The following is a 12,162-nucleotide window of genomic DNA, read 5'->3' as shown; positions in this document are numbered from 1 at the left end:
GACTTTTTCATCAAAGATTTTAGATTACATTTTTTTTATTGAATGTCTAAGGAACAGAAAGTTTATACTTTTAGATTTTTCACCAAGTTTTAATTCACCTTTTGCCTTACAACGCAGGGTTTGTCAACTTTTCCAATGTTTTAATGTAATTTATCCACAACTCTACAGTATAAGCTTCAGAAACTTGCATAACTAAAATGTAAAATAATAGTACTACAGTATGTATCTATTTTTTTTTAAATATTTTGCTCTCTAATGTAGCAAGGCTACATTTATTTGGTCAAAAACTAAACCGTAATATTGTGAAATATTGTGTAATATTGCAAAAAAAGTAATATTGTGAAATATTAAATAACTGCTTTATGTTTTAACATTTATTTATGTATTTATTCTTGTGATGGCAAAGCTTAACTTTGATCAGCCATTACTCCATCCTTCAGTGATCCTTCAGAAATGACTCTAATATTCTGATGAAACCTTACTGACCCCAAACTTTGTATAGTTCTTTTGGTTTATTTTTGTGAGCCTCTGCTGCTTAGTTACCCAATCTTGGCTGTTACATCACGTTGTTACTCCGTTATCCCTTTCATATTACGATTCAATCACATGTGCAATTTACTGTCCTTGTTTTTTGGTTCAGCCCTCATTTAGAGAAATAATGTCTGCTGTTGTGGTAGTAAATATATACTTTACATACACCATACAAGTACAGTTTTCTACCAATATATGGAATATACTTGTTTGGTATACTTCAAGATGACAAGTAGCAAAGTATTTATCAACAAAAAAAATCTATATATTTAAAAAAAATGTAAAGAGTATATAATAAAATATCTATATTATTTTATATCTGTTAAAATACATTGCTTTTGATTTCCCATGAGCGATTTCAAGCAGAAGGATACACACACCTGCTGTTATTAAACTCCCTTTGTTCTCTCAGCAGGGGATTTGAGCCAATCTGATACAAGACGATCTTCTGTTTTTCCACACATGACCTTTTAGTATGACCTTTAATGATGAGTTTTTCATTCTTCTTCCATAGTTCCTCAATATCAAATATGGTTCATTAAGGGAAACAGGTGGGCATAGATACAAGGCTTTGAAAACTTGGAAGTCTTGGCAGTGATTGAGTGGAAATACAGTATGTATTGGGACATTGTTTGGAGTGGTTAGTTCACACAGGAAACATTTTGGTGTTCTCCTGCACTCGAACTTGAATGCTCGCTTAATTCATCTGTTGAGAACCTAACAGTCACAGTGACCAAAATGCACATCCCTATGACGGAACATAAAGCAAGACTGTCTCTGTCTCTATTCTGTACACAGCACTGAAGAGTTCTGCTGCCTTCCACGAACAGAGGAGAAGTCTGGAGAGAGCACGCGTGAGTGACCTTATCTCTTTCCTTTGAAGAAAAAGAGGTTCTTCTTTAAAAAAATAAAAATAATAATAATAATCACATTCTTGATTGACACTTGTTTACTGGTGCAGACTGAGGATTACCTGAAGAGGAAGATCAGGAGTCGGCCAGAGAGGTCCGAACTGGTCAGGATGCACATTCTCGAAGGTGAGTTGCACGTCATTCTTTTTTAAATAAGAAAACAAGAGTAATATTAAATGATCGCAGTATGTTTCTGTCTCTTGCAATGGACTTTCTTTAAAGGGTCCCTAGCCATAACCTTATCCTGACCTGTTCCTGTTCAAGAGTGAAGGAGCTGTTTATATTTTTCTATAACCTTTGTATTTTTTTTCCCATTTCTGTTAAAATAGAAAACAGGTAGTTGATCGTCATGCAAAAGTACTAATTGAGTCAGTAGACTCTTATAGGGGAATTTAGATGCTATTTACATCAAAGGATGTGATTCAGTTGTTAATAAGCATATTTCACCCACAGAAACCTCAGCCGAGCCCTCACTGCAGGCCAAGCAGCTGAAGCTGAAGAGAGCCCGATTGGCAGATGATCTCAATGATAAGATCTCCCACCGCCCTGGTCCCATCGAGCTCGTCCACAAGAACATCCTCCCTGTGCACACGCTCATCGGTTAGTCTATAACCACTAAAAACAGCATTTATGTTGCGTGCACTATTATCACAGTATCAGCTTTGTCAGTGTTACTGTTTAAACACCATAAGCATTTTCACCACAAATGACAACAGTGCAAATCTATTATTTGCAAAGCTGGCAAAAAAAGAGGAAGCTTTACCTACATATATTGTCAATAAAGTTCCTGTGTCATTTTAGTTGCATAGCAGTTCAGTAAACTACAGTGAACAAAGTCAGCTTTTCCACTTCAAAGATTTACTCACACTGATTCATTCACAACTCGTGTTCTGTTAAATGTAAGAGTAGTTTTCCTGTCATCAATGTCTTAAAGGCATAGTTCACCCAAAAATGAAGATGTGATGTCATTAATTACTGACCCTCATGTCGTTCCAAACCTTAAAGACCTTAGTTTTCGGACTATTTTAATGATGTCCTTACTACCTTGCTGTGTCTAGGAACATTTCAGTTGCACCACTGTCTGTGCAGGGTTAGAAATGAACATCAGATTTCATCCAAAATATCTTAATTTGTATTCTGAAGATGAATGAAGTTCCTAAGAACTATCCCTTTAAGAGGAAAGTTACCCATAATGAAAATCCTGTCAACATTTAATCACCTTAATTTTCACAAGACTTCGATTAAACCACTTGATTCATATGGAATAATTTTACAATGCCTTAATGGCCTTTATGGTTCCTCTAAGTTTTGGTTACCTGGACTTTCAGTGGAGACACTGAAACCTATATAAAATATATTATTAGTCTTATAGATTTGGAATGACATGGCAGTGAGTAATCAATGACTAATGACAATTGAACTATCCCCTTAGATGTGTCCATGTATTTTCAGGTACAGAGTCTCCAAAGGGTGAGAGCTCCTCATTGGACGAGGACAGTAGTGATGCCCTGTCACCGGATCCCCAGTTCAGTCAGGACTCTCCATTGGGTCTTGCCCCTCAACACTCTCCCTCTGATATGATGAAACTGAATGGGGACCTCTCACCATCTCAGGTATATTTTCAGTTGTTCAATACGAGATTAATGAAATATTGCTTTTGTGCTTTCAGTAAGCTAGAGGGCAGCACTGCTCTACACTTAAAGGGACCGTTCATCCAGACACACCCGACATGTCATCACTTTGTTTTAAACTTGTGTGATTTCTTTTTTCAGTAGTACACGAAAAGATACATTTAGCACAATGTCCATGCTGCTTTTTTCCATTCGTATTTACATTTTTGAGTGAACTGTCCTTTTAAATTGTTTTATATTTAAAATTACCTCATTATTATAAGCCACAGAGCCACATATGCAAGTTTAAGAACAGAGAGGACAATGTAAGAAACAAATTTAAGACCACATACTGTATTTAATCAGTGTATTTGTTGTAGTTTCTCACTCAGGCCCCACCTCCTCCTCTCATTGCGTCTGACGCCTCTCCACCACAGAATCTAACCAGTGAAACTATCATGAGAAACTCTTCCCGTCCACCGACGGGACATACAAAGGTAAAGTGAAAGCCATCAAACCTATCATAGGTTTAATTTTTCAGTCTAAATAAGAAAAAAATGTTATTTCACCACAAATTTTTCTATTTAAAATCCTTTGTCTTCAACTTAAGCAGCAGTCCAAGTCCAGCACAGATCGGACATCTCATCGATCCAAGAAACCCAAAGATAACAAGCCCAAAGTGAAGAAACTCAAATATCACCAGTATATCCCACCTGACCAGAAGAACGACCGGGAGCCTCCTCCTGAACTGGACTCCTCGTACGCTAAAATTCTCCACCAGCAGCAGCTTTTTCTTCAGCTTCAGATCATCAACCAGCAACAGCAGCACTACAATTACCATACTATCTTACCCGCACCTCCAAAGTGAGTACAACCACACAGTTTATGGACACACTTTACTGTGTTGTGTATAATTGACTTATCGGTAAGCCCCGCCTCCCTTAGTTACTGTTGCTCTAGTCTCAGCCTCAGACGTCACGCCCACGGATCGTTGGCTAAACGTCTGATGCATATGTGACACAAAAGTGAAAACACTTCAGGAGTGTCGAAGTCATCATCGAATTGGTTCAATTATACAGGATTTTTCCACAAGACGGGTGTTTCGCGTTTTTTAATGATCCGCCTGGAAACAAAGATACCATGGCACCAAGCCCCGCTCACGAATGAAGAAAGCCGGCGTGTTTATAACTGTGACGACAAGTGCTTATCAGGATCAACTGAACGCTGGATTTTCAAATGTGTGTTGTTGTGGCGCCATTTCCATGCCTCACATTGATGATGAACGAAACGAACTGTGATCGGATGTTTGACATGTTGGTCAAAAGGCCGCATGTGCGGGCCTTGGCCAATGGAATCTGCCATGAATTCCAGACCTTCCGTCTACTGTTGCTCCCTCAGACAAACAAACGGAGCTGTAACAGCTCTCAGTCTGAAAACCTTGTCCCATGATATTTTTTAACCATTTTGGACACAGAAGGGCCAAGATTTAAGTGTGAATTAAATATTACATGGAGGGGTATATAAAATATTTAAAAATAAATATGTTGGGTAACTCGAAGCGAGTTACAGATACAATGCAAGCGGGAAACTCTCATTTTACGGTCATCACGATCCCGGATGACAACATGCAGGATCAACACTTTTCATGTATCGCAGGGTACGATTAAATTAATGTACATTTAACCAGTTTAATATGGAGAGGCACTGAAATGTAGACCTTCATTTATGTGTTTTTGGCCTGTACATGACGTGAGAACAGTCGGCTAGTTAGGTTTGTAAGTTAGCATGGATGCACTAACTTCAAGGTAAGTTTTAGCCAGAGATACATTACTGGCATTGGCTCATCTGCGTTCGAGGGGAGAGGCTTATCGACAGGTCAACTGTGTCATAACTGTGTATGTGCATATTATGTCTGTGTCTGGGGTTGATAAGATTTTTTTTTTTTTCTTAAGTATTTGATATTATGATTTTATAAAAAAATTCATTAAAAACAGTAAGGTTGCATACTTTTAAAGATCTTAAATTGTAATTTTATTCCAGTGATGCAAAGCTGAATTTTTAGCAGCCATTACTCTAGTCTTCAGTGTCACATGATCATTCAGAAATCATGCTAATATGCTGATTTGGTTCAAGAAAAAATTTCTTATTCATCAGTAATGTTGAAAACAGTCGGACTTGTATTATTTTTGTGGAAACCATAAAACTTTTATTCTTTGCTCGATAAAAAGTTAAAAAGAACAGGATTTCTTTAAAAATAGAATTCTTTTCAACATTATAAATGTCATTTTCAGTCGGTTTAATGCATAGTCGCTGAATAAAAGTATGAATTTCTTTACAAAAGTCTTACCAAAAATTGGTTACATATCTGTTTTGCTTGTCACAACAAAAGATTCCAATGTAATTTTAAATAAATATTATTAATATTAAATAATAAAAATAGACAAACTATACAAAATAAAACTAAATATGACATATTAAATGCAGGTTACATAACATACTGGGTACTGAAGCACAACTTGTTGAGAGCCACCGTTCTAGAAAAGTGTAGCCACACCTGATTTAACTAGAAATCAAAATTAAATCTGTTCAAATCCAGACTTTCTGCTGAAAAGGAAGGTGGTGGATCCACCAATCCAGGCCCCTCCCCTTCCCAGACTATTTCCACATGCTCTACAGTCTCCTCCAATCAGAATGGGCCCAATCGACAGAGCCAGCCTATAGTGGGAGGAGCTACGCCCAGCACCTTGCCTGCAAACCTGGATGAATTCAAAGTGGGTAACAGTTGTAATTTATGAACTTATACTAAAGCAATAACACTGACTACAAATTTTGGCGATTTTGGTTCAAGTAATTTTCCCACTTTATGGAGATTTGTAAAAAAAAAAAAAAAAATCCTCAATATGGGATTCTAAGCCATGAATCAAACCAACCAGCTCTGAAATGAAATTATGGGAATTGTTACTTTCAGATCCCAACTATTTCTTGTGGATCTCTCTTCCAGGTTGCTGAACTTAAACATGAGCTCAAATTAAGGCGGTTGACAGTATCGGGCACCAAGAACGATCTCATTGAACGACTGAGGAACTACCAGGAGCAAAACAGTGGTTCAACGAAAACAGCCTCTGCTCATTTACCACAGGTGTCAGTTCATTCATCTGGTGCCGCCCCAAATAAAGCCCCGAAGTCAATGTCAGCTTTTCCCGTAGCGGCTACCACTAGGGTACACAGTACAACTCCACCTCAAATCATGCGCTTCAGCAGCACTAGCTCCTCTCCCCCTTCATCTCCTACCCCCTCTGATCGCTCTCTGGCTGGATTGAGTCCCGATGAGACCAGCTGCAATGGGGATGTGTTTGGAGAAATGGTAGGTCTGTGGGTTTGAAGATGCACAGCAGAAATCGTGAAAAGACAATTAGTGGTTGCGGCCCTGTTTACTTTCTTTTAAGAACTTGTGTTTCTCCGTTAACAGGTCACATCACCTCTCACCCAGCTCAGCCTGCACCCCTCTCCAGACCACCCCTCCCCAATTAAAGAGGAGTCCCATGGGCAGATGCAGGCTTCCTGCATCTTTTCTCATCTGGGTCCGCTATCTGCACAGCCTCACGATCCAAGTCCCGTGGCAGCATCAGGATCTGTTTTGTCTCCTCTGGACAAAGACCAAATGCTTCAAGAGAAGGACAAGCAGATCGAGGAGTTGACACGCATGCTTAGGCAGAAGCAGAGGCTGGTGGAGACCCTGCGCTCTCAGCTGGAACAGGGTAAGCGTGGAGCAGTCGCAGAAATTACAGACAACACGGGTAACGCTGAAATACCATTGCTGTCTAACGGAGTGGAAGTGAAGGTAAAGGAAGAGATTAAGGATGAAATGGACACAACAGAGGACCTGCAGAAGCAAGTCCAGCCCCAGAAGAAGATCCAGATGCAGTGTTCGCAGCAGACTCTGCTCAGACTGCAGCAGATTCACCGGCTGCAGGTGCAGCAGCAGCAGCAGCAGCAAACGCTGGTGGACCTACCAAACGTACAACAACAAAAGACGCAGTTACTGCAACAGCAAAAACAACAGCAGCAAATGGATCCACCGAAACTGCAGCAAGAGCAAGGAAAAACACAGGTGTTGCTGTTGCAGCAGCAGAAGACACAGTTACTGCAACGGCAGCAGAAAGTGCAATTACTGCAGCAGCGGAACATAAAGTTACTACAGCAGCAGCAAAAGAAGACACAGACACTGCAACAGAATCAGCAGCAGCAGCAAAAGTTGCAGCAGCTAATCATCCAGCAGAGGCAGCAAAAGCAGCAACAAAGCAAGCAGCAGAAGCCTCAAAATCAGCCACAGCAGCAGTTACAGACACCACAGGTCCGCAGCGTTTCCAGCTTATCAGATACCTTCAAAATTGATTTGGATGACATTGTATGTTTTTTTTGTTTATTGTTGTTCTTGTTTTACATAGTTGTTGTTTTTTACAGGTTTCACAGGTGTTTGTCAGCCAGCAGTCTAGTACTTACCCACTGGATCTCCTGAAAGCTCACCCCACACCCACTTTGGTCACTGACATCAATGGCAACCGTTATCTGATTGCACTCACCAGTAACAGTGTTGATAGCCTGACTGGAAATTCTCCTCAGAGCAAATCCAATGGACGGATCACTCTACAGGTGACTAAACAACAGTTTATCTATTAATATCTTCATTTCATTTAGGTATACCCTGCTCTTTAAGTTTGGGGTCTGTATATTTTTTTATGGTTTGTGAAATACCGTTTTAATGTAAAATATTGTGTCCATTTTAATATGTTTTAAATGTAAGCTGATTTTTCAGCAGCCAGTACTGCAGTCTTCAGTGTCACGTGGTCATATATGCTGATTTAGGGCTTGAGAAAAAAGTTTTCCTATCACTGCTGACATTTGTTCTTTATACATTTAATAGGAGTCATAATCGTTGGTTTGTTGTGTTTCAGAGATTGCAGTCGACCCCTACCAAGCTCCCTAACCAGTCATCTACTGATATGGCTAGTTCTGCCAACCAATCACAGACTGTCAGAGAGCCCATCAACAAAGTATGTGCATATAACATGCGGATGTGCTTTTTTTAAACTTAAATGAAAGCATGAAATAGAGAGCTCTCTGTTGATTTCAACTCTGAAGTCTTTAAAGGTACATGAAATACTAAGATGACATACAGCAAAATAATGATGAAAAACAATAAGCATGTTATTTTCAACCTATGAGACAAAATTTGCTACTCTAAGATTTATTTGAATATTTTACAAGTTTGAAATCAATATAGAGTGAACATTACATGGATTTGAATTACTTATATCAGTATTATTCATAAGACAGGGTCTTTCTAAAGCAATGTCATGGTCCAGTAGTACAAAGGAATTAATTACAGTTGTGCATTAAATTATTGATAGAAAAAGGTATAGAAATACATGTGTGGATTGTATTGAGAGCTAACAAAACCGTGTATACGCATTATAGTCAATAATTACTGGAATATAAGGGGATGGGCTGCAGATAGTTGTTTTTTTCTCTCCTCTCCGCAGCTGACCCATGTTAAAATCTCCCATTTCCAGGTTCAGAAAGTAGGGCTTCACGTGGAAACCACCAGTGTTAAAGAGTCTAGCCAGCCAGTGTCTGCACCTCCCAGCTTTGTGCCCTTCTTCTGTGAGGAATCCAACCCACTGAGCAAACCCTCCTCACCTCCTTCGTTTAAGGTATTGCACATGCGTTAATAATGTTATTACCTATTTTTCTTTTTTGCCTTTTCTCCTTCTTGCTTTGTTTCGAGCTAAAGCTAGTATTTATTTTTCCATCTTCCTCTACCTATCATCTTCGTCAATTCTAGGAGGACATTTGCCCAAATTTTGATAGACACACTTTATTCACCCCTTCCTCCCCAAAGCCAAAGCCGATCACTCACCCTCTTCAGCATTTCAAAGTATGGCTTTTACTCATTATTTCTTTCTTCTGTTTTCTTCATCTTCATTTTTTTACCTTCTTATCCTGTGTAAACAGGGTTTTTTTTTTCTTATTGTAACATTGATGGTATTGTCTGTTTAACAGGACAATGTCTCAAACAACCAGCAAATAGATGATCTGTTTGAAATCCTGATCAAGAGTGGAGGTAAAAGAGTCTTTTTACTTTAGAAATTGATCATTTTATTCAGCAAGGATGTGTTAAGTTGATCCAAAATGACAGTAATTTATAATATTTAAAATAATGATGTTTTCAAATAAATGCTGTTCTTTTGAACTTTCTATGTATCAAAGATCTACAAAAATATTATGCAAACTGTTTTCAACATTGATAATAATAAATGTTTCTCGGGGGCCAAGTCAGCAAATTAAAATGTTTTCTGAAGAATCACATGACTGCTGAAAATGATACTAAGCAATTATTGGAATAAATTACATTTTAAAATATATTAAAATAGAAAACGGCTATTTTAAAGAGAAAGAGTATTTAACAAAATTACAGTTTTTATACTTATTTTGATCAAATAAATTCAAACTTGGTAAGCATAAGAGACCATCCCAAAAAAATATTGAAAGGTAGTGTGTGAATATATATTAAGTAATAATAAATCTCTCTTCTTTCTCAGAAATTTCATCTGGGTTTAAAGCCAGTCAAGACCCCTCCCTGTCAGACCTCCACTCAAGCCCACCCACTCCATCTCCGCCTCCTTCTCCACAACACCTCTCACCATCCACACATCACCCTGACCCCGTCCCCGCCCCTTCCCAGCAGCTCTCAGACATCCAGGACAGGCCTTGCTCTGGAAACGGTCGCCTGGAGGACTTCCTGGAGAGCACCACTGGTGCTCCTCTTCTCGGCGTGGAGCCGGATGGCCCGTTAACGTTAATCGATGACCTCCACAATCAAATGCTGAGCACTTCCAGTATTCTGGACCATCCACCATCTCCAATGGACACCAGTGACCTGAGCTTCTCGCCCCACCCCGCCAGCCTGGACTTTGAAGACCCCACCTTGGATGGCATGGATTGGCTGGACATACCCATGGTAGGAGGGGGCAATACTTCTAACAGTGGGGGTATGGTTCTTGCCCCTCTGAACTCGCACACCCCACCCAGTGTATTTTCCACAGACTTTTTGGACAGTTCGGATCTGCAGCTCCACTGGGACTCATTGTAGCTTTTGGTCTTAATTGCTTGACGACACACAATTTAGCACCTTTAACCTTACTGTGTATAGGCTGTACACTCCAGATGCACATGCTGTTTCTTATGCTGAAAAGCTTCGATTTTTCTTCATATTCCAATGCCAAATTGGTATTTAAACAGTAATCAGCAATCAGAATAGGTTCTCTTAAGCACTGAATTTGAAGCTGTCATTTACTTCATCAGACCCAAATGTTTTACATCACATGACGTTGTTGCCTTTGCCAACAGAGAGACCAATCTGGACCTCACCACCATCAACAGCTCAACTAAAGAATCCATAGCTTGCTCTAGCGTTTAGACAAGTTGTCTATGCTGGTGGTTTGGATCATTTTTCACTTTAAGCACACCAGTTACTATACTCCACTACCTGTCTTTGGCACCACATAGTGTTATTTCTACCCATTTTAATAAAACTATGACCTCAGAACCATGATATGAGGCTATTTCTGCTCCACAGGTTTCACACTTGTTTTCTATCAACAAACTAAATGGAGGGAAAATATGAGCTATAAAAGTCATCCTTGCTTTTGGCTAGTTCTTCCAACATTGCACTTAAGTCGACCCAACTTTTGCTCTGGTCTACATGACCCAATGTAATGGGCTCTGCAGGGAACCAGGTTTGGTGACGTTCACCGGATCTCTATGCATTGCTGTACTTTAGGATCATGTATTGATGAAACCTTTGTTCCTTTCCCTCTGATTGTAGCGATTCGCTGGTGGAGGTCAGTGCTGGGGTTCAGGTTTCGGAATATTTGGAACTTCTTGTTTTTTAAAAAATAAATAAAAGAATAAAAATGCAGTGTGGGGTGTGTTTTGTTGTAGCATCTGCGCTCACATATACACAGTGCACTCACACACAATGGTCATTTCATATTCTGCTATTGAAGCAAACAGGATTTTACTACCGTACACTCCTGTGGAGGCTAGTCTGTATACTATTAAAATAAAGTATTTAGACGTCTTCAAAATTGTACTAAAAAATAAAAACCTGACAATTTTATTGCCACTAGTGGATATTCAATGGGTACCAAAAAAAGCTAACAAGGTTTAGAGTATGATATTTAAAGTAAATATAAATGTTAAAAAGCAATTTTACATGCGTATCATAAAATATTTTACATCTGCATTGTGACTTGCATTGTTTTAAAAATATATATTTTGGGTCATGTACATTTTATGAGATATGCCATAATCATTTTAAATTCAATTCAGTTTCTTAATTAGACAATCACAAATCACAAAAAAAAAAAAAAAAAACCTGTGTGCTGTTTGGAGGATTGCGATTTCTGTTGGCTGGAGGTTGAAATTGGTGTTAAAGGGATATTTTGTCAAAAACTTAAAACCCTTAATCTACATGATTTTCTAAAGAAAATATTGACGATTGATAGTCTCAGTCAACTTTCACTTTCATAGTATTCCTCATGCAATTAAATGAAGATAAAGAGTCTCTAAAAATGTGCTCCATAAAAAAAAGAAACAGATTTACATTAACAAGAAAGTGATGAAATTATCAAATATATTTTTAATAAATAGCATATATTTTAAGTATTTATTTAATATTTTCATTTCATTTTTATCGTGATAATATTTTTTTCTATTACACTGCGGTATATCGTCGGTGACCAAAAGAGAGCGTAAGAGATCTACAGCCCAGATGATGATATAACAACCAGAGGCTCAGTGGTGCTGCTGCTGTGTGAGCCAAACGAGTTTAAAATATTTCAAACATGCTGGTGTTTTCTGCCTCGACAACCATGAACGAATTTTTCCTGCCTGTTGTGCCTGGTGAGTGTTGATTTTTAAGGGAGTTTGGGAATTAACGGTTGGAAGTATAAATGCAATAGTAACCAAACACGCAGTCTGCTAAAATCATTACGTTTGAAAAGTTTGATTCTGTAAAGAGATATTGTTTGAGGTACAAATACACA

At 38.6% G+C, this 12,162-nt stretch overlaps 1 protein-coding gene across 5 annotated transcripts in view; it reads left to right on the top strand.

Moving 5' to 3' along the window:
- The window catches only part of LOC132122181 (myocardin-related transcription factor A-like), a 28,992-nt gene extending 17,959 nt beyond the window's left edge, over positions 1-11,033 (top strand). For 3 of the 5 annotated variants that reach the window (XM_059532143.1, XM_059532145.1, XM_059532141.1), the window contains exons 3-17: positions 1,330-1,385; positions 1,493-1,568; positions 1,896-2,042; positions 2,895-3,055; positions 3,433-3,549; positions 3,663-3,916; positions 5,649-5,823; positions 6,054-6,416; positions 6,522-7,406; positions 7,517-7,705; positions 8,008-8,106; positions 8,626-8,766; positions 8,898-8,990; positions 9,116-9,176; positions 9,655-11,033. In XM_059532143.1, coding sequence (XP_059388126.1) covers positions 1,330-1,385; positions 1,493-1,568; positions 1,896-2,042; positions 2,895-3,055; positions 3,433-3,549; positions 3,663-3,916; positions 5,649-5,823; positions 6,054-6,416; positions 6,522-7,406; positions 7,517-7,705; positions 8,008-8,106; positions 8,626-8,766; positions 8,898-8,990; positions 9,116-9,176; positions 9,655-10,205 — 3,368 coding nt within the window. In that variant the 3' untranslated portion in view covers positions 10,206-11,033. The remainder of the gene's footprint in view (positions 1-1,329; positions 1,386-1,492; positions 1,569-1,895; positions 2,043-2,894; positions 3,056-3,432; positions 3,550-3,662; positions 3,917-5,648; positions 5,824-6,053; positions 6,417-6,521; positions 7,407-7,516; positions 7,706-8,007; positions 8,107-8,625; positions 8,767-8,897; positions 8,991-9,115; positions 9,177-9,654) is intronic. The other 2 variants (XM_059532142.1, XM_059532144.1) reach the window with 2 other exon arrangements.
- The last annotated feature ends 1,129 nt before the right edge of the window (positions 11,034-12,162 follow it).

The sequence above is a fragment of the Carassius carassius genome, chromosome 40, assembly GCF_963082965.1.
Source record: "Carassius carassius chromosome 40, fCarCar2.1, whole genome shotgun sequence".
Classification (NCBI taxonomy): Eukaryota; Metazoa; Chordata; class Actinopteri; order Cypriniformes; family Cyprinidae; genus Carassius; species Carassius carassius.
This window is presented reverse-complemented; position numbering and strand designations above follow the sequence as displayed.